General features: G+C 44.0%; 1 protein-coding gene across 1 annotated transcript in view; it reads left to right on the top strand.

The window, feature by feature from the left end:
• Nucleotides 1-23,892, top strand: part of TMTC1 (transmembrane O-mannosyltransferase targeting cadherins 1) — a 1,779,343-nt gene that overhangs the window by 348,215 nt on the left and 1,407,236 nt on the right. The window contains exon 4 of the mRNA XM_069628531.1: nucleotides 21,084-21,260. Coding sequence (XP_069484632.1) covers nucleotides 21,084-21,260 — 177 coding nt within the window. The remainder of the gene's footprint in view (nucleotides 1-21,083; nucleotides 21,261-23,892) is intronic.

Raw genomic sequence — 23,892 nt, 5'->3', positions numbered from 1 at the left:
CCACCCTCCTGCACTCCCTTTCCGTGGAAGTTAAAGGACTACGTAGACCTCCCACTTGCATAGGTTCAGGAACAGACTCAGAATTAGAGGAACCTGTAAAGGGATAGAACCAGAAAACCCAGCTTCAGCTTTCCGTTCTGAGCGCCTGGCATCAACTTGGAGAGCCAGATCTACCAAATCGGGGAACGCTGTGGGCAAGGAAGGAACTACTGATAAAGCGTCCTTCATAGCGTTGTTCAGACCTTTGTAGAATACCACACCCTTTTTGCTCTCAGGCTATGAAGTCTCGGGTGACAGTTGGTTGCATTTTGTAATATATTCAATGAGTGTCCCCCTGCCTTGATGTAATTCTAATAGTTCTAGATCACTGGACTGAGCTTTGTGACGGGTGTCAAAGACATGGGACATTCCTGTGACCAGGATGTCAAAATCGTATAATGCTGGGTTATTGTTCTCAAGAAGTGGGTTGGCCCAGGCAGCGGCTGTTCCAGATAAATGTGATAACAGAAAGGCGGCCTTAGAAGTAGGATCGGGGAAGGAGGTAGGTTGGCCCAGGAAGTGTAACTTGCACTGATTTATAAATGTGCGGTACTTGGTGGGATCCCCCTGGAATCTTTCAGGTGCAGCCAATGGAAAAGGAGTGGGTAGAATCACGGGAGCAGGAGTGGTTGGGGCCGGGGCCTGGGGAACTGGGGCAGGTGATGCTGCGTCCCCGAAATCTGCAGGTAATGGGTTACGGGTACTCTGAATAGCATCTAAACGTTGGTGAAGGGCTGTGGTGGCTGCAGCCATGTCCGCTCTTAGTACTGTGATCACTTGAATCATAGCTGCCATGGGGTCATCCGAGGCACCCTGCATACTCTGCACGACAAAGAATGGCTTCACAGTCTGTCAGGTTGCTTGATTGTCGTGAAGAGTATTGAAACCTCCGTCCCGAGGTACCACAGAGAGAGAATACAAGATTACTCCCTATGCGATCATTGAGGCCACAGGTGGGTAGTTCTTGCAGCTCGGATCCACGGGAAATGTTGAAACCCAAGGCAGCTGCAAAGAAAATCTTTATTAGCAATCAACTGAGCACAGTACAAGCAAACAGGCAGAATAAAGAACAGGGCTTACCTAAACTGATGGGTGAGGAAGCCCAGAACCTAAGATAGTTGGTAATTCCGTGGATGGGCATGTGAGCTGGTTTCCCTGATGACAGTAAGGAGAAGAACTGTAGGCTGGGTTAAAACCCAACTTGCCCTCCTGTAACTTGATGAAACAAAGGACCAAAATCCAAAGTACTTGATAACGTAATGCAGTGAAGAGACCAATGCCAAAGTCCAATTCAGGGTAATCCAAGACAGTCCAAAAGGCGTTCCGAGTTCGAGATGATCCAGCAAACAGGGCCAAAGACGTGAGCAAAAGCAAATCCAAAAACAATCCAAGAGTCAAGAAGCCGTGAAAACACAAGGTATCCAAACGCTGTACAGAGTCCTCCAAAGAACAGCTGTGAAGCGCGGACGTGCGGAAGTTCAGCGCTTAAATAGCGGAAGCTTCAGCGTCACCTGCTCCGCGACGCGTCACGTGACCCGCGGACGCAACATGTGAGCGTGGTCTCCATGATCGCGGACTTGACTTTCTGCGAGCAGCGTCCTGTAGCCGGCGTCTGCGAGCTCCCTCTTGCAGACACCATGGCAGACGCCAGTGAAGGAATGGAGAACCCCTGAGTCTGCATGTGTGGCCCTTGGGGTAAACCCGCTCACGTGACAACCTTCCACTGTGAGGGACATGGAGTGGAAACCTGACTGGGGTAATTGGTGTATTGTGAGTGTTGCCTGTCCTATTGTCTGACCCTGTCCTATTATCTGACCTAGATGTTTGCGAAAAAGGGACAGAATGAGAGGACAGCGTGACAGGATCCATGATCCAATTTGGCTGGAAGAACATGTTCCCAAAGCACCAGCCCTCCCCCTTTATCCCATTGCTCCTCTCTTTGAATTCCTCTTTGTTTTATCTGTCCTCTTTCCCAAACCACTACACCTCAATCCCTTTCCTCTGCAGAGAACCATCTGGATACCGTTGTCAAGGGCACAATACACCAACTTCCAAACAAGGCTTCGTGCTCTGAAACCACTACAGTGGTAATTTGGTGCAATATGAATGCTCAGTAACATACCATTACATGAACGTGTTTCATATTACTCTTCTGTACATAACAACAATGCACAGTATTGGCATGTATCACTACTGTACATTATCTATTTCCACCATCAATGTGATCAATGAAAGGCATAAAACATTTTTATTTTAAAGTAAACAAAGTATTGTTCCAGGAATATCACTACCATTATTGATAGGGTAGCGGCAAACACTCCGATTGGTGGAATGTTAGTAATGCCACCAGCTGCAGTCGTAATTACCTCTGGGAGTATTTGTGTAGAAAAGGGGTACCATTTGATTGTAGCCCCCTTCTGGTACAGGGCTCATCTAAACCTATGTGTGTGTGCTGCAGCAGACTCCCTACCACTTTGCAATAGAGAAGACGATTTCTTATGTAGGTTGCAGTCTGCCTCAGGTGAGCTGGAAATATACAAAGCTCTCCCAGAATAATGAGTACTCCTAAATATAGCAAAGCCAAGGCCATGAAGCACGTGATCATCTGACAAGAGATTACCTTTTGCAAGGAAATTGTTAAAATGCTACTTCTGATGGAGGCCTAAAGTTATAGAGACTTGAGGCATCGCCACAGTTGACTTATCTGCGGCAGGAAGCAGGCCTGGGTGCAGTTGAGGAGGTTACAGCACACTGTGCCAAAACCATAAGGGATGATAGGGGATCGACCCCCTCTCCCGAACCACAGAAGCCGAATAGATCGACCCTCCCACCGTGGTTGGCACGGGCGTCCGAATAGTAATATAACAGATAACCAGGTGGCAGCCAATGGAAAGGGTGTGGATTGACAAAGGAAAGGAGCGGAGATAACATACAATTCACAATTCCTACGTACACCTTATCACCAGTCTGTATCCCTGATCCTGAACACCACCTACTACAGACTCATAAGAACTCCTGAATATGCATGAATATGCATATAAACGTAATTGCTTAACATAGTACATCAGCTTTGACATGAACACATATAAGCAGTAAGCGGTGTGACACAAACAAGGGAACTGCTCCCATATGGGATAGACATGAACACGTTGCCTGAAGGACAGGCAAGCAACATAACAACATAAAGCGCAGCCAAATGAGGACAGAACTCTGCACTCTGCATTCAGAGAATGGTACCCATGGTCCGGGCTAGTTGCACAGTCATTTAGGTACTCCCAGCATGAAAACGTGAAGTCCCTGGTATGTATGTATGTATATATATATACATATATATATATATATATATATATATATATATATATATATATATATATATATATATATATATATATATGAATACAATCACACTTAAGGCAAAGATCTATTGCCAATCATAGACCCAAGAGTGAGCGTAGCGTCCATGTACTATGTCACTCCAAACTTAAACACTTCCAACAAGGAATGGAATTTGACACCCTCGTGGAATACACATGTAACAGAAAACAACAGCACTTATCTTGTTGTCCGGGTGCCTTGTGAGCGCACCCGGACTTCCAGTAGTAGCACCTTCAACCTCCGTGAACGAGACGTCCACTGCCGAGGAAACCACCAGTGCGGGAATCGTCACACCATGTAGCAAGGGTTCAGCGTGTTCGTTTACAAACCATGTCTCCACTCGAACTGCTACCGCGGACCGCAGCGTGACTCCAAGCAAAATGACGATCTCTCCTGCATCCTTCCTCCGAGAGCGAAACGCTGTGACCGCCGGTTTAGTAAACGCCCCAATTACCTGCAGCTGGATAGTGGTGGGAGTCTGGAACAACTACATTCGCCCGCAAAGCCTACTGGGTACTGTAGTTTTATACTCCTTTCCTCAGATATAGCCATCTGGGTTTGCCCCAGTTCGTATTTCTGACACACTGGACAGAATGCATTCAGAGTCTAGCCTTCTGATCATGTATTCCTGGGGAGGTCCTTGCTTGCATTTTGTAGCACATTGTGCAATATGCTGAAAATGATGGGTGTATATCTAAGGAGATACCATGTGCTGGATAACTGTCTGTGAAATCGATACAGTGCAGGTTTACCAATGGATGTGGGGGTATCCAGTGATTATAATAAAAAACAAAAACAGAAGGATTTTTTAACGAAACAATTATGACAAAAAAACATCAATTTTATTTTATATATGGGGCTGGGTTAAGGGGTTCAAATGGGTGGGGAGGGGGTTTGGGTGAGGTTAAAAGCATAGTGAAACAGGGAGTTTCGGGGGGACCACCACAATAAAAAAAATACAAAAATCAATGTTTTTTCGTTATAAATGTTTTGTGTGGGTGCCATAACAAGACATAGCATAGACTGCTGCCATTATTTTAAAGAACAGCAACGATAGCTCAGCGAGTTCTGCATTCACCCCAGGCATCTGTGTTCATCCTGCAGGCCACCAATGTCAGTCCCGGCCAGGTCCACCCATCCCTTCATCCTTTGGAAGTTAATACATTTAGTGCTATTCGATTGAATAATGAGATACCTGTTATAGCAGGATTTAGGAAATTGAGGTATCTGTCGTAAAGCACACTGGTATATTATTATTATTATTATTATTATTATTATTCAAACATGACCTATGTTGGCTTGACTGAATCTGTGTTTTTCAATCACATACGGCTAGCATGTCTAAAGACATGCATCAACCATGTTATCATCACAGAAAGAAACAGATCTATTGCGAGAGGAAGTTGCAGAGATCAGAAAACTACAAAACCTGTTTCATCACTATGGATAATGCAGTGTTTTCAAGATCATGGGCCTCATTACGACCCAGGCATTAACCATGGCGCTATTAGCGCCATGGTTGACGCCGGTACCTTACCGATTCCACCATGGTGAATGGCGGAATTACCACCCCATTCCAAGGTTGGCGGGGCGATAATTCCCCATTCACCATTGGCCCATCCCCATTCCCATTTTTGCCCCCCATAGGGCTCAATGGAAATGGGGAAGGTGGTAATTACGGTACCGCAAATTGCGGTACCGTAATTACCTCCAAGGTCCCTTTGCGGGTCCCGTCCTTAACGGCTAGTAAAACCAGCCATTGTGGGAGGACCCGCAAAGGGACCTCGGAATTGGGCGGTAAGGGATTACCGGCACCAGTGCCCTTACCGGTACCAGTAATCCCTTACCGCCTGGGTCATAATGAGGCCCCATGTCTTGATGGCGATTATCAGTAATGTGATATTTAGTCCAGTTTGTTGTAAGCTCAACCCTTCTAGTTAAACTAGAAAAGTGGAGGCCTCACGATCACCACAACCACAGATGAAAATCCATCACAAAACCATATCAAACGTTCAATATAATAGAAACTGCATTTACGGTAAAGTGCTTGCCAGCAAACATTTAACTGGTTTCCCATGTATTGTCATTTATTAATTTATGTGTGAATACATGTATTTACTAGATGTTTTTCTAATGGCTGCATTTGGGACTGCTCCAGAGTGGAGGTAAATACCCGTGAGTAACCATCTGCAACACCTGCCTTGTACATCGGGCACTCATCTAGAGTGTCAGCCCCCCTTTCAGATCCCTCACTTGCTTCTTGACCATTTGCAACTGTACAACCACTTAACGCGGTATTATTTACCTACCCACAAGCCCCAGCAGCCTCCCTGTAAAAGTGGGAAGAGTTCCTGGTGTCGCTTTAGTTCATTGAATTCCTCTGCATCACCACGAAGGCCTTCACTCTTGGCAGTGGAATCTGCATCTTCTGCTTTTCATCATCTTTTCAGCCCAAGTCTTTGCTGTCGGCTATGCCCAGCATCTTTCTGCCACACAGATGGAAACAGTCAGACCATCATCTCCAAAGACCTTTCCCTTAACTGTCAATGATCAAATCAGGGTACATTCATACCTCCAATTTCCAAACCTCTTAATCTCACAAGCCCAGGTAAGAACCTACTTGCAGCTTGTGACACCCATATTAGCTAGCTCTCTTCCCAATGCCAAGCCCTGCAAAAGGCAACTTCTGAATTAAATCCACCAACCTCTGTCACTCCCCTTCACTTGTCAGAAGTAAATCTTAATAGGCAAGCTAAACGACACAGCCTTCCCACTGTCACCCACACTCTGCTCCAGAAAGGAATGCTTACTAAAGAAATGCAGTATCACAACAACCAAACAGATATTCAACAGATCCTAGGCTTGGCCTCTATTCGCCCTCGCCTTCAATCACCCAACAGAAACACTGGTATTCATTCCTGGGCAAGGTTTTATTGATGTATATAATTAAATGTTAAGAGTGCTTATGAAGCACAACATTCCCCGGCTTGGTCATCTTTGGCAGCTGCGGTGGTACAGTGGGATGAAGAAATTACCACCACAAAGCCAAATCTATCTGGTGCTACCGAAGGTCAGGTGGTCAGTAGTGTCTAGGATGGTGAGAGGCAGTGAGTTCAATATATACTAAACAGAGAGGATGCCCTATGTGCTGAAAAATTCAATAAATGTGTTTCAGAAAGCGCATGCTGAGGACCAGAGAGTGTGTGCTTATTAAAAATATATCATTTTATTCTGTTACAATTTCATTTTTAAACAATTATAAGACAAAAATTCATTTCCAATCAACATATATTTTTGTGAACAAAAGTTTTTTTGTGCAAATAGCACATTTTTGTGTAGACATTTCTCCTATGTGCATATCACTAACACACCATTCTAGCATTCATCTTCACAATCAAATCTAGTTTGTATAGAGACATTCTAAATAACTTTAACAGTAGTAATATTCCTACTTTGACAGTCCACCATTATGAGGCAGTGAGTACCAACAACGTACAGTAAGGATGCGTGCAGCTCCTCTGCCACCCTGAACTTTGCAAGGTTGCCAAACCTCAAGGCAGCACAAACATCGACTACATATACTAGCTGGGATGACCTATTAAATTCAATTGAATTCATACACTAGAGATTACCTCACAGGTCATTCGAGACCTCTGCCAATTTGTTCTCACGATCCAAGGTTCTTATCCCAGTTCTGGGAGATCAGATGCCTGTTCTCAATTATGTTTCCAATATGCTTTAAAATAAAATGAGCCGTTTACTGGCTTGCCTACCTTCATGTCTCATCCTTTGTGACCCAAGAGGTTAAAGCCCTGCCATCTGATTGGACAGCTGGGCATTATTTACTTTCCTGAAATGTAAACTTTCTGACACTAAAGATCTTATAATTTCTACCCAAACAACGAACCTCAACTTTGATATGTTGGTGGCCAAAAGCACTCTGAATAGAAAACAAACCCTCTGTTGTCTGGGAAATCCTTATATATTCTAATAGACAATAAGGCTACAAAGTGGTAAAGAAAATAATTCATGCATGTACCTTTCAATAAGTCGATTAAAAACCAGATTATTTTTCTTCAAATCAACTTCTATTACAAATAGCAAGTGCACCTATTTTATTTTATTTATTTAGTGCATTTGGAAGAACATTGTCAACCTTTTACACTACACATGTACATAGTAAAACAGTTCAAACAACCGCACATTCAATTCATTTATCATCTAACATGTCCTTAAACAATGTTAAAATTGATAGTACACACATTCAAATTATTAAAATGAGTATCCCAAATATGTTTAATTCAATTGAGATATTCAACTTTATCAAAGCCAGATGTACAATGCGGCAGAAGCTATCGCCAATGATTCTGCTGCCATGATCATGGCCCCAAATTGGTCTGATGACACAAGCGTAAAATTCTTATAACCATTCTCATATTCCCCTTTAAGTACCCCACAGCTTGTGAGAATATGTCTTTGAGTATCAACATGGCATGAGGATAATCTTCAAACCCCGAGTTCACATGGTATTCCTAGCCAAGTCCCTGTATTTTCAAAGACTGGGGTGAGATTAAGGCGTAGCGCAAGAATAAATCTGGTCAGTACGGGAGTGCTTAATTTAATTAAATAGGTCCTCAGAGAGTCAATAGTAAAACTTTGCTAGGAGTATCCTCAAATAGGCGGAGCAGGGCTATGTGGTCAACTGCTAGTGACAAAGTGACATCCCGGGAGGATAGCTCAGCGGCAACGTGCGCGCCTTGGAAGGAAGACGACACGAAGCAACACAGGTTCGATCCCCGGGTCCGCGCTTAGAAACCTCTGGGTGTTTAAGCGCGTTATAAATACGCAACTAAGACAAAAAAAACCAATTACGCATCCAAAAAAAAACAATTCTTGTAACAGCGCCTCGATGCCTGTGGGCTTTGTGAGTGCTTTAAAACAATGTAAAATAAATAAATAAATACATATCCAATTACCTTGTTTTATGCTCAAGCTTCAATAGTTAAAAATCCTGCCATGATTGAGGAGGATTATATATACCTAATTCCTTAAAGTGGAACATGACCAGATTAACCAGTTCTCTATACCATCCAGTTTTTATAGAATTTTCTAGCATGAAGATGGGTTAGATTCAGCAACATCACCTCCTGCTGCCCACCAAACTGAATCTTTGCCCACAACTTGCATGCCACCATTCTCCAAAGAGACATTAGCGAGGAAACCGCAAGTTCCAAAGTTATGGCTTCAACTGGAGCCCTTACTGGTAAGCCCGCCAGGGAATGTAGGATCCTTGCTTTCAGTTTTGGTAACCAGCTGATCAATCTTAGAGGGAAAGCCTCTATTGCAAATAAAATGCCCAGTACTATGGAAGACCTATATGCCCTAATCTTTGCCTCCACAGATCGCCCCTCATACGAATCAATAGGTGTCTTTAAAACCATTTATTTCTGCCATGCTTTACCAGAAATGGCTTCTGATACATGTGCCAAGTGCACCTATTGTAAATCTATTGTTGGGTAATAATGTATTTTGACAATAAACAACCCAATATCAGTCACAGAAAACGTCTCCTCCTCACAGTGTCAGGGTAGATAAAATGCCCTATAAAACTGAATCCAATACTTAAATGGACACCTCATAAAAGGTACATATACATATTATTTCAGTATATTAAAAACCTATTGAACATAGACAAAACATGTGACTGACAATTATAACACATTAAACATACCAAAGTGCCAATATACAAAAGTGCAATCTTGTAGTACAAATTACACATGTAAAGTGCATTCCAAACATTTCAGGAACTATTTGATTACATTGCTGGGGTCCTATGAATTCTTATAATTCCATTGATGTTGGATTTGAACCCTCCATCAAAGCCCTACATGTTTCAATCTCTTATGATGAGTAAGGGGACTTTCTTCAGGGGATATTGGTCGTTGTTATGGTGTCTAAGAAAACAATAACTAAGTTTAAAGGAAGAGACTATAAACTGTATTGATTGTTTTATAGTTCTATACAAATGTAAGACCAACAATTTAAGTCTTACCTAGGAATGGCGCTGAGCAGCAATACAGTGCTGATAAGTAGTACATATTCATAAAATATTGAATTAATCATAAACTCTGTGCCGCTCGCCACATGATTGGGAGGGAAATGTCCTGAAACAAACATATGTGGGTAATAATCTATTGACAGGACAGCCATATTCCTGTATTTCCTTCTTCATAATGGTACTACACATACCAACTCTACATCTCTACATACAGCTACATACATGCCTATGCCTGGCCAATGCACCCCATTGCTATGGGCACAGGAGGTCCCCATCTGGACGCTTATGCCTTAATGCCCTCAACACAGACCAGCTACAAACAGATCTTTACACAGTACACTAGTACCTCTACACTGCACACATCAACCCCGTAACAAAGCTATTTTGGCTTTCCCTCTCCCCTCAGTAACCTAACCCACCCCTCGTTTTCCCATGCATCAGAGCACCTGAAGACCATGCAAGTGGAAGTGGAGTGTGGCATAAAATCGCATACTATAACCTAACATGTTTGATAAAGATGAACAAAAGTACTGGCCAGGCTCCACTTACCTCTCCTTCAAGCCTGCATTATGTAGAACTCACGCTGCATCATACAATTCCCGGTCACTGAAGATTCCACCTCCCATACAGAAGATCTTTTGATCTATGGGTATAGGTAGAGCACCCACAGTCACCCTCGATCTATCCCCCTGTGCAACAAGGAGAGGATGCAGAAATAAGCCTTTTCCATCAATGCAACTGGACTTTAGAATATAACCCCCTTACACACACACTATCCCTACTGAAATTCTACAAATAACTCAAAGCCCAACTCTTCTTAGGACACTTGATAACATGAACTGACGCCGGAGCCCTCAAACCACAAGTAGTGATTCTATGCGAATCCAAGTTCTCCTATCTCTGTCCGAGTTCTCCTATTTCTGTCAATTTCTGCATAGACAATTTTTAAATCTCTCCCTCATGCAGAGCACATTACTCTGTGTATTTCTCTCTGAGCAGTGCTCCGCTTCGTTCTGAAACTATGTCTGCACTTTACGAATACCCCTCAAAAAAGAAATCTCCATGATCAGCAAATGGCATTTTTAGTTTTGTCTATTAGGTGGTACAGATGGGGAAATGAGGCATATGAGGAGGTACACAAGCGTGTAGTTGTCACTTGGTTATTTGCACACCCATTGACTGACCATGGCCATGCTATCCTTATGGCCATTCCCACTCAGTTCCTGCCCTTACCCATCCAAATTTCCTCCCCATGGAAACTCTTTCAGCTCACTTTAATCAAGCCTTACCTTCAAACTTTGCACTCGAAATGCCTGCTAGTGTTTTTTTTCAAAGCAGTCTTCTGAGAGTTAATGACTTAATTGGAGGTGTAAATCCTGCTACTGGTGTAATACAAATCTCTAACCAGGTCTACCTTCATGCACAAAATGTTTATGCACTCTGCGTGTTCTTCGCTGAAGTCCTGTTAAACAAGCATTGGCAAATCCAACAGTTTTGGCCTGTTTATAAGTATTTGCCAGTGACTGATATTAGATGCCCAGATATTTACACTATTTTACACCTGCTACCATCAATAGCCAGTTCATACCACTATGGCAGTGCCCGGCAAGTGCCTTTCCCCTGCCTACCAAAAAGCCCAAACAGTTGGCTTTGTCAATGCTTGTTCTATTTGTGCACCACATTTCGGTGTAAAGTGATTCTTGTCTCAATCCCTGGATCGTCATACTAAGAGGAAAAAACTGAAGAAACGACTGTTCTACCATCAGTCCTATCACACCTCCCGCTCGATGCAGTCAATGGATGGAGATGCGATAGGCATGCTTCACAGAAAAGGGTTTAATAGAATTGGCCATTGAGTACCAAGGCTCGGGCATTAGAATACTGGGTACAGCTGCCCATGACCTGGCCCTTCTGCAAGTGCAGCGTTATCTGGCTGAAGCCTCATCTCCTATCCTATGCTGTTACTTGATGAGGTTTGGCAAGAATCATGCAGCCTTGCTGGGAATATATGGGCCTTGGCACAGTATTTTAAGAAACAAGCATGCATTGTATGTTTGAGAGAGTGTGTTTGAAACAATGGATCCTGTGAGGTTAACCGTCTTTGTTTGCAAAGTATTGCATCAATAGCGTCTGAAGCTGTTCTTTGTGGAGGTAGGATTTACGTCAACAGTGTTAACAGAGGAGGATTGTTACATGCTGGGAACCGGATATCTGGAGATGTGGTGCCCAGTCACACGAGCGCCTGATGAAACACCAGCATTTTACACAAATCAATCCTGCACTTACTCCACATTTCAGCACCTGGAGACCAGTGGAGTAACTTTGCTTAAAATGTTGGGGGGGCATGACATCTACAGGAAAGGGGCCCCTGCCAAATGAGGGGGTCAAAACGGTGTGCAATGAAGTTGGGGGGGGGGCAAACATCCTTGTCGCCCCTTAAAATTAGCCCCATGCTAGAGACCACGAAAATGGAAGGGGTCCACAGTATAAATCAACATAACATAATATTTGAACTGGAGTTAGGGGAGTGCATCACCCCAACCTTGAATACATCGAGAGTGCTTTTTGCTGGAAAAAAACAATGGCAAACACTCATAACACAAACAACTTGTGGATATTAGATTTTCTTTTTTAAATGTATATTCATTTTCACAGTCAATGTGATGAATTCATGGGTTTGTATAACTGTTGTACATGTTCTAATTGTGGGGTGTAATCAAAGGCCCCAAACCAACGGAACTGCAGGGCCAATGCGAAATAGGCCTACCTGTCATTACCAAAGGAAAAGCAGCATTTTAATTCACAAAGGCAGAAGAAATTCAAAGGTCCCTTTCACTTGAAACACAGGATTTTTAAACACAGACCCCAAAACGGCTTTGAATGTGTTTATGCAAGTTAAACAAAGACATGAGAAAAAGGTTCCCCTGCCAACATAAAGATGTCAGGGAAAATACATGGTGCATGTAAACAAGATGTCATGTACATTATGCTTCAAATAGAGTTCTATGGGTCAGATGGAGATTTCATTTAGGCCCAAGGCAGACCCTTTTGTCTTGTTGGTGGGCATATAGAGGAGCAGTTGAATGCATTATCCCTAACTCCCAACCCTCACCGCTGTCTTACTGGAACAGTAGGAGAAGGGCTCTGTATGGGACCCCCATGTGTTGTTCCTGTACCACATCAAGTGCACAATGAGACAATATGCACTCAGACAGCCATACCGAATGTACCCTTTTACTAAAAGTGTGGAAGGATGACATATGGAAGGATGTCAGCATGCACCATTGGACATCATGGAGCGCTGAGTGAAATCTAACTTGGGCAGAGTGATGTCATAAAGAAGCTATACAAGGACATACTGAAACATGAAAATATTTAAGAGTAATGATGTAACTGAAGTGATAAGAGAAACATGCATGAAATAATATAGTAATCATGAATGCAAAAGAAGAAAAAGTAACTTGCTGACTAATAAGTGTAAATATACAGCAACACAAGGTAGAAAAGCCATATAGAAGCTTGCTATACGACGGCCATAGTTGGAAAAGGGACAGTGACTCGTACAAAGATTCAATTCAGCTACCTCAGAAACAGATCTGGGTTGAAGAGTCAGGAGATGCTGGAAAAACTGCTTTGTGTGCAAACATAGAGGAGTCTATGTTGGCTGGGGATCAAGGATGCTATTTTTAAGGAATAGCTGCAAAGCACAAAGGAAGGTAAATGGATAAGTCACGGATGTGAGAGATATTTCTCTTAGATTAAAGAAGAAGAAAACATCTACAGAAGCCTAGTATTATACAATTAAATGTGGATAATGTCTATACAACTTGGAATGAGCAAGTGTCTAGAAGCCAATGGGAGCTGAAGTGGGAGAATGGAAGAAAAGGCCCCCACCAATCCCCTCTCTCCCTTGGCCTAGACGATCGCGGCCCAGGCACCCGCCACGAGAAGAGTTTGCCCATCTACCAGACGACCAAATACCCTGGTACAAGAACATACGGATGTGTCCCCCCGCGTGCCCATCCGTGTGCCCGCCAGCCTGCCATACCCTTGCCGATGCCTGCGGCATGGAAGGGCTCGACTGAATCATCCAGCACTAACTCAACACATCGTTAGAGATGCCATGACGACCTAGCCAACGGTCAGAATACCCGTGCAACATACACCCTGGGCACTCCCACACCAATCCACACGAAGAACATACTCAGTGCTACGACATAGGTGACGGACACACCCACAGACGCGCATCTTTATTATTTTTCACATAGGCCTCTCAAAATGCAGAAACGCCAGACGCACAATAAACGCATCTGAAAAAGTTTGCTCACGCTTCTCCTAAAACCATGCGCAATAATGAAAAGTATAATGAAGACACGATACTGGAGATAAAGCAATATGATGCCATAACCTAAGGCGCCTGTGTATCAGATGGCTCCACTTATACACCAGGCCCAAGTAGGCCTCAAGCAAGAGTCCCTTGAACATCGAATGAGCCAGAGTTCAGTTGCTGATCCCGCAGAATGAGCCCGGCGAAAGCAGACAGTCAAGGGCACAATGTTGCTAATTCGCATGCCACAAGCCGACGCCAAGGTCACACCTGCAATCAAGCCAGGCATACAGTGAAAAAAAAAACAATATTAATCGTGCAGAATTCTGCCTTAACCTCGGTCCGACCTCACGTGATCAAGCCAAATCTGACAGGGTGCCAGGCCCGGGAGGAGGGAGACGCCTGGATTCCCCGCTTCAAGACTCAGGCAGATACTATTAAGCGTCTCGAAGGACATCTGCAGCTGTGGGAGTAGCTGGCCTTCCAGCACATGAATAAATCTCACATTGTCTGTACATACCCATAGTGAAACATTGTTGCAAATGACAGGTGCACCGCGAGCTGGTAACAGCGATGGTCCCTGACTGGGGGGCTCGTGTGTAGACCAATCAGAAAATGGGGCTCTTATCACTGACGCCACTAACATTGACCAATCCTCAGGGGTCTCCATGTAACAATTTTCATGTATCAATTTGAAGGGACAACCCAAGTATACCACCTGACTAACCCTTAACCACTAATAATGCGCTCTATACGTATGCTATACTAACCCTACCACTCGAGGAGCCAATCCAGAGTGGCGATAGGTTTCTTGCTAAACTTTCCCAGGTGACGCAAGTAGCGCGTCATACTAAGGTAAAAAGGGCCTGCGAGCCCATGATGAGGAGTGTGTGTCAGGACGGACGCGTACGATCCTTGACCCATCCCTGCCGTTTGTTCAATAAACAGCAAAATCACCTTGCTTCTTGCGTGTGCCTCATACTCATTTTTTGGGATACACGGGAGGAGTTGGGGCCTCCCTGCCCGGAGGTCCGCGGACGGCTCAGCCGACCCCGGGAGAATTTCCCCCCGACAGAGCAATGACACTTAGTATAATTAAATCAAATAGCAGTAAATAAGAGGTCGAAATGGACAAATTCGTGGTCTCTTCACATGTGATCCAGAAGTCTAAAACAAGGGCTATTCATTAAGCATTGGATCAAGATAGTGATGTGCTTACACTCATTTGAATGTTCCAGAATAGTGAGCAGGCTACACAGTCAACTATAGAATGGAAATGTTGGCTCATGGCCGGACTGATGAGAGATGATGGACTTATTGGGAAAGTGGGGAGTAATATGACATTATTCAAGCACCTGGGTTTTGGTTTCCTTACATGCTGCTAGCCGAGCCGAAAGTCCAAGGTTGGGTGAGAATGCCAACCAATCAGTGGGTCTATGGGGCAACCTGCTATTCAATGTTGCATAGATCAATTTGCTGCCATTTTGTTCAGTATAATCAATATTCTACGTATTTAAAGGTAGTTCAAGGTGTGTCTTATAGATGAGAGACAGCCAATTAAGTACTTACCCGTATACATTCTATAAGCAAATAAGTTCCCCTAACCAATCCCTCCCGCCTATAGGTTTTACAGTTTGCCAAATCAGATAACATCATAAATGATGCATATTGGGGTATAAGACCTCTGGGTAACCAAGTTTGTTTGTGAGTGTGCAGACATCCGTCCGATGTCTGCCAGTTGACCCTGCTTTATTAAATTGAGAATAAAGTAGCACTTTGCCATATTCTTTGAGTCTGTCCAGTTATTTGGTCTGAGATCTTTCTTATTAATTCCATCTAGCACAAGAGGAGCTTCAAGTTGCTAGAGCACAGGCAAACTTCACAAAGAACTCCCTCACAGAAAGCATGGCTTGCATCCCAACTGTTTACAACTGCAATAAAATGTGGCTCGTAGGGTGTCGAAAACCAAGTTTCCCTAGACCTGCTGTCACTAAGGGCAGTTCTGAGCGGGCCAGATGCTCTGGCTGGTGCATGTCTGGAATGTAGGGGTGAGGTGTGAACACAGGAGCTATAATCAAGGCTGAACTCTGGGAAGAACAAAATACAGGAAAATAGAGGCTTTTCAGATAAAAAGGTGGTCCCGTTCAGATAAGAAAACAGGATGCTAGATGTCTGCAGTGAAGGATCTCTGTGTAGCAAATGCATCCCCCACCTGCACCCTACCCCTCAAACAACAAAGAGACTAATAAAAACATTGGCCCAGTGAGGCAAATGGCTATCGAAAATAGGAGGCCTCCAATTTGCATATCCCAAAGATTTGCTATTAATTTAAAAGAACTATTATAACTTTGGCCTTTTTTTCTCCGCAACCACTGGTTGCGCTGATTAAATGAGTGTTTCATTTTTTAGATAATTTCTAGGTGATTTTGGTGATATAAAATTCATCCACCTGCAACTAAGAGAACTGTAATGGTCATATAAAATGGATTTCTGGCTGATCTGAAAATGTCCCGAATTTGAGAGTTGGTGAACTGGTTGAGGGAAAAAATAGGTATGTGGGGAATAAATTGCATGTTCCTAATGATTATGCTTTTTGTAAAAATGGTGGAAAATTGCCAAATGACCGTGTAAAATGGTGGGGACCTGGCTGACGATTTATTTAATTCCCCATGATTAGCTGAATCTGAAAATATGTATATTATGGCAGTTACTAGTAACATTATAAAGTTTTGCCACATAACTCATTTTTGCCAAAAATTTGACATGAGAACAAATGGGGATTGCAAATGGAAGCTGCCATATGTCTGCTATAGACTTCTAAGCCAATCCTTAGAGAGGGGATGGATTTAGAAGGAGAGAAAAGGTTAACTGTCCAATGCTATTTTCGAGAACTCTTGCAGATTGTAAACTTGATGGTGCCATCACTGCTATATAAAGTGGATGCACTATGAGAAAGAGAGCGAGCTGCTGAAAATTACCACCCGACAGCTGCAAAGAATCACCAAAGGAGCTTGCATTTGGGTGGAGTTGTCTATTGCTAAGGAGGCCTAAAAAGCTGACTGAAATCTATGGTGAAGAGCTGGGACCATCCTTAAAAGTGGAGTGACCAGACCCCTGCCCTGCCCTGTCCTTCCAGAGGTTCCAGACATGAAGCTGGCTTTCCTGAACTTTATACAGAGGTGTTCGATGTAAGTAGAGTTTACCCTTTGCAACCAAAACGTGGGGGGATCTGCAGGCCTTAAATCTTTTCCCTTTATAGCAGCAGGGGGGCAAAACTGTGTAGACCCTTAGCCTATTTAACTAAAGATATTAATTAATTAATTCCCTATTTGGCAGAACACCACAGGATGATTTTTGTTAAAATTCTAAATTATCAAAGCTCACTCCCAGTGTGCGCTGAAAACTAAAGCCTGTAATCTAATTGGGCAATTATTGCTATCCAGCTTCCCCAACAGAGGCCTTTAAGTGGACGGGGGTCTAAAATCTAAAATTCTCAAATCATCCAATTTTTGCTATCCAGCTTCCCTAACACAGTCCTTAAATCACAGGGGGGTCTGAAATCCAAAATTCTCAAATCATCTCATCTCCTTCCACTTTTTGCTGTCGAGCTTCTCCAACACATGCCTTTAAGCGGAAGGGTTTGGAAATCCAAAATTCTCCACTCATCCCAATTTTTACTGTCCAACTTCCCCAACACAGAACGTTAAGTGAGGGGGGGGTCCTGCAAACCAACCGATAAATCACCCTGTGTTTATTTTAAAGGGAAACATGTGGGTGAAATCATAATTGCCAAATGCATTTGTCCAGATCTTTACACAAAACTGCCAGCCTTTTAAGCGTGCAGGAAAATCGAAATGGCACAGCATTGCATATGTAATTGTTTTTGTTTATTGATCAGTTTAATTTTTTCTTCAAGTGAAATTTGTAGAAATTAAAGAATTGTGATTTGTGTTCTTTTCCCAACCCATTGATGTGATTTATTTGTGTAACAAGAAATTACTTGTGAGCCACAAAGAAGGTGGCATGTGTAGTTTAGTATCATTTCTATTACCTATTATTCAAATAAATAAATATATTTCCTGTACACCGGCCTGGTTCTTGGCTCATTGGTAGATCAGGGGAAGGGATCCAAGGGGCATGATATGAGGCTGAGATAGGGCTGAGTAAAAGAACTAACATTAACAGTTAGTTACGTGTCTCGTGTCTCTAGTTCTACACTGTGACACTTAGCTTGGGGAGGGAAAGAACTCCCTGTGTTGAGGTTGGCCTCTCAATAAACCATTATGGGGCTGATTCATGGAATTATTTGCACCAAAAAACGGCGATTTGTGCGCCATTCTGCCCGCAAATCCCTGTTTAACAAATGGGGATTTGCGGGCATAATGGCGCACAAATCCTGTTTTTTGGCGCAAATAATCCATGAATCAGGGAGTATATATTAAAAGCAAACAAAGGGGGGTCTGTGAATCTCTCTACCAGCACAAACACAGCCCAATGACCTGTTCTTGGGTGAATAACCCCTGGGAGAGACTCTACCAAGTCTTTAGCTCACTGTCCTTTTCACAGAGAAGAAATTTCCCCGCATATCAGCCTTTGTCCTGCCCAGGGGCAGTCCAGCGCCGAAATGCTAGGCAATTCTCCTCTGAACAAGAGTACCATCAGTAACCCCATACACGTGTTTCAGCCTTGTTGGGCATCATCAGTGAGGTGAAACTGTTGCCTCTCTAAGAACAGTGAGCAAGGGGTCCACGTCTGGATTGCCCTGTTAACTTAGGGTGAAACCCAAAGTTAATGTATGCAAACAAAGGGGGGTCTGGGAATCTCTCTACCAGCACAAACACAGCCCAATGACCTGTTCTTGGGTGAATAACCCCTGGGAGAGACTCTACCAAGTCTTTAGCTCACTGTTCTTTTCACAGAGAAGAAATTTCCCCGCATATCAGCCTTTGTCCTGCCCAGGGGCAGTCCAGCGCCGAAATGCTAGGCAATTCTCCTCTGAACAAGAGTACCATCAGTAACCCCATACACGTGTTTCAGCCTTGTTGGGCATCATCAGTGAGGTGAAACTGTTGCCTCTCTAAGAACAGTGAGCAAGGGGTCCACGTCTGGATTGCCCTGTTAACTTAGGGTGAATCCCAAAGTTAATGTATGCAAACAAAGGGGGGTCTGGGAATCTCTCTACCAGCACGAACACAGCCAATGACCTGTTCTTGGGTGAATAACCCCTGGGAGAGACTCTACCAAGTCTTTAGCTCACTGTCCTTTTCACAGAGAAGAAATTTCCCCGCATATCAGCCTTTGTCCTGCCCAGGGGCAGTCAAGCGCCGAAATGCTAGGCAATTCTCCTCTGAACAAGAGTACCATCAGTTACCCCATACACGTGTTTCAGCCTTGTTGGGCATCATCAGTGAGGTGAAACTGTTGCCTCTCTAAGAACAGTGAGCAAGGTGTCCACATCTGGATTGCCCTGTTAACTTAGGGTGAAACCCAAAGTTAATGTATGCAAACAAAGGGGGGTCTGGGAATCTCTCTACCAGCACGAACACAGCCCAATGACCTGTTCCTGGGTGAATAACCCCTGGGAGAGACTCTACCAAGTCTTTAGCTCACTGTCCTTGCTCACTTTTCTTAGAGGGGCGCAGCTTCACCTCACTGATGATGCCCAACAAGGTTGAAACACGTGTATGGGGTTGCTGTGGTACTCTTGTTCAGAGGAGAATTGCCTAGCATTTCGGTGCTGGACTGCCCCTGGGCAGGACAAAGACTGATATGTGGGGAAATTTCTTTTCTGTGAAAAGAACAGTGAGCTAAAGACTTGGTTGAGACTCTCCCAGCGGCCATCCACCCAAGAACAAGTCAATGGGCGGTGTTCGTGCTGGTAGAGAGTTTCCCAGACCCCCCTCTGTTTTGCATACTAAGTAACTTTGGGTCTCACCCTAAGTTACCAGGGGAATCCAGACGTGGAACCCTTGCTCACTGTTCTTAGAGGGGCGCAGCTTCACCTCACTGATGATGCGCAACAAGGTTGAAACACGTGTATGGGGTTGCTGTGGTACTCTTGTTCAAAGGAGAATTGCCTAGCATTTCGGTGCTGGACTGCCCCTGAGCAGGACAAAGACTGATATGTGGGGAAATGTCTTTTCTGTGAAAAGAACAGTGAGCTAAAGACTTAGTTGAGACTCTCCCAGGGGCCATCCACCCAAGAACAAGTCAATGGGCTGTGTTCGTGCTGGTAGAGAGTTTCCCAGACCCCCTCTGTTTTGTATATATTAAAAGCCTGGCCGACCCATTGCATCAGGACATGCAAAGAATGTGCTATTTAATTGTAAAATGAATGTGTTCATCTGTATCTGTGATTATTGTGCATATTTTTCTCTAACTTGTGCAAAAACACTAGTCAAAGTGCTTCTCTACTTTCAATAATGAAGTTTTCTGATCCTATACTTTTTATTTTAAAAAGAAACTGTTCCGGAATGTTTCATTTTAAAATAAGTGTTGGAAGCTGTGGAAACTTGCACTTCAGTGCAGTGCACTGAACGTTCCCTTAAACAGCAGGCACATGTGTTTGGGGGTTTGTATTGTGCGTGGGAGGGGGCGTGGTGATGGGGATTATTAGAGTGGGGACAGGCAGCAGAGAACATAGTTGCATTACTTCCTTTCGTAAACTTCAACCACTGTGCAAAAATGTTAATGAAACCCACACAATGAACATATGAACTGGGCTTCTAAATATCAATTCATGAGTGTACGCTACCCCCCTTTACTGTTTGAAATATGTAGGAGGTGCATTTAAGTAATTGACTGTCTCCCTTATATCTGTCCCCTACGTTCTGTGTTGCCCCAACCTCTAATGAGCTGAGCTAGTTCATGCTACTCCTGAATGAGCAGCATTCGTTTCATGTAGATTCGAACCCCTTGCTTATTCCACTTAAAACATAATGCTAGAACTGTCCATCGGCCATTCTCTGCCTCTCAAGCTGCAGGCGTCTCTCTGTGCATCACACATGTACCCCAATAGTTGTTATATCCAGGCATGGATTTACACCTGTCATGTGACATGTGTAATGTACAGCCATGCGTGGCACTAAATGCCGACTGCACAAGCTAGTTACAAACACCAACGTACAGCAGATGCATAACTTTAACATGCCAATGGTGTGCATTCACACATAAAGGGCAGGTGCGCCAGGATGGGCGCTGTCGGGTCCCACTTGCTCTTTGTGAATAGGGTATTCAGATACTGGGACGTGGGCATCTGCTAACGGGCTTCTTTCGCCTTTGCAGGAGCGTGGACCAGTTTGCTCACGGGGACCATTTCCCGCCCACCGGCTCGCCCTTCTTCCTGCTGCTGAGTCTGCTCCTGGGCACGAGCGCAATGCTGGTGAAGGAGACTGGGGTCACGGTCTTTGGGGTCTGCTTGGTCTATGACCTCTTCGTCCTGTGCCCCAGAAGACTCCACGTGTAAGTAGATGTGTGTCCATTTCCTCTTGAAGCTGTAGTGCTTGGCCTTTAGTGAACATTGCACCGGTGCAGTCTATGTGTGCACCATATTTGCACTGATTCTATGTTGTTCCATCGCCAGTTATGTTTTAGATTAGATGTTTCTGAATTATTTTCCCCCAGGCTCCTTCTCTCCTATTATTTACTCCCTATTCCCCACCCTGCTACCGCTTATATCCCCTTACCCACCCCTTGTATATTTTCCGATTCGTTTTTTAGTTGAAAAATGTTTGGCAGAAAAATATACCGACGATGTAACAACGTCATACCATTTGTGCACTAGGTCAAACATTGACTCAGTATAAAGATGTATTGCGGTAGTAGATATTTGCACCCGAGCATTGTTTTCCCCCTATTGCAGATGCCAGATGCACCGGTGCCAGATTTCTGCAACAGCCATGCATGGTTATTGATCTACAGCAATAGGAATACATGCATGCATTCGTAAAGCACATGCAGTGCTATCCTTTCGCCCTACTGTATGTTAAACTTTCAAACCATGGACCTGAACATGTCAAGTGCACACGGTGGTCTTTCCCACGGGTGGGGGCGAGTCATGAGTGGGACACTCTCAGCACTCCTGCCTTTAGGCGCGCTCTTTCTGCGCACCCGTAACATCTGTAGCTTTGGGGAATGCCACCGCAGTAGCAGGCTGATCCCCGATTCTCACAGGGCTGAGTCTTTCTCTGCAGAAGTCTTCCCTGTGCCTGGACTCCCCCGGCCGCAAGCCAGCAACAGGTTCAAGGCGCTGTGCAGACAAGCCCCTGCCTGCTTTGCTCGGACTCAGGTAGACGTGCGCAGACAGAGCTCGAGTGTCTCACCATTCTTCGGGGTTTCGCCGCGAAACGGGGCTCAAAAGTAAAAAAAAGTCATTGCCAGTGACCCACCCGATAAGGCCTAGCAGTGCCTACGACCTGTCTCTGCCAAAGCGCAGCATGTACCCTGCACCCGTTTGGGTTTATGGATGCCAGCCATGTGTGTGCCAATGCGTGTGAGTGTTACGAGGGTGCAGGACACGCGCATCTGCATGCAAGTGTAGGATGCTTGTCTCTTGCAATTGCAGCCCATCTCTCCTCCTGCATGCACGTCTGAGGCTACCACAGTAGCATGTAAGGACCACTTTGCATTCTTTTAAGGATCAAAGCCAGCACGTGCTCCATGGTGGTGATGATGATGAATTCTTGCACCTTGAGGGAACGAGTGAAAAAAAGAGGCTCTTAACCCGAAGAGCCTAGAGCAAATATACACGTGTCTCTAGTTCTGTACTACCTAGAACAAATACATGCACACGTGTCTCTAGTTCTGTACTACCTAGAACAAACACATGCACACGTGTCTCTAGTTCTGTACTACCTAGAACAAACACATGCACACGTGTCTCTAGTTCTGTACTACCTAGAACAAACACATGCACACGTGTCTCTAGTTCTATACTACCTAGAACAAATACATGCACACGTACACACGTGTCTCTAGTTCTATACTACCTAGAACAAACACATGCACACGTACACACGTGTCTCTAGTTCTATACTACCTAGAACAAACACAGGCACACGTGTCTCTAGTTCTATACTACCTAGAACAAATACATACACACGTGTCTCTAGTTGTGTACAACCTAGAACAAACACATGCACATGTGTCTCTAGTTCTATACTACCTAGAACAAATACATGCACACGTACACACGTGTCTCTAGTTCTGTACTACCTAGAACAAACACATGCACACGTACACACGTGTCTCTAGTTCTATACTACCTAGAACAAACACATGCACACGTGTCTCTAGTTCTGTACTACCTAGAACAAACACATGCACACGTGTCTCTAGTTCTATACTACCTAGAACAAATACATGCACACGTACACACGTGTCTCTAGTTCTATACTACCTAGAACAAACACAGGCACACGTGTCTCTAGTTCTATACTACCTAGAACAAATACATACACACGTGTCTCTAGTTCTATACTACCTAGAACAAACACATGCACACGTATCTCTAGTTCTATACTACCTAGAACAAATACATGCACACGTACACACGTGTCTCTAGTTCTATACTACCTAGAACAAACACAGGCACACGTGTCTCTAGTTCTATACTACCTAGAACAAATACATGCACACGTGTCTCTAGTTCTATACTACCTAGAACAAATACATGCACACATGTCTCTAGTTCTATACTACCTAGAACAAATACATAATACATACACACGTGTCTCTAGTTCTATACTACCTAGAACAAATACATGCACACGTGTCTCTAGTTCTATACTACCTAGAACAAACACATGCAAACATGTCTCTCTAGCTCTCTGCTGTTGACAGATAAGACACCTTGCAAAGATGATCACAGGTGATTTCTGCAGGTATGATATTTTTATCAGCCATAAAGGGGATGGAAGAAGTGTATATTCACCTGTTCCTGGGGGTCTTGGGAAACACAGTTCACAGTGGATCCCTGGACAGTGACACGCTGTGGTTCTGAACTTGTGTTGCAACTGAGAACCTCTGGTGAATGGGGATTTTCTTTTATTGTTGGTGCATAAACACTTCCCGAAAAAGAGAGCGAGCGACTGCG

The sequence above is a fragment of the Ambystoma mexicanum genome, chromosome 12 (genome assembly GCF_040938575.1).
Source record: "Ambystoma mexicanum isolate Mex_15411 chromosome 12, UKY_AmexF1_1, whole genome shotgun sequence".
Taxonomy (NCBI): Eukaryota; Metazoa; Chordata; class Amphibia; order Caudata; family Ambystomatidae; genus Ambystoma; species Ambystoma mexicanum.
Note: the sequence above shows the minus strand (reverse complement) of the source record. Positions and strands in the feature narration are given on the sequence as shown.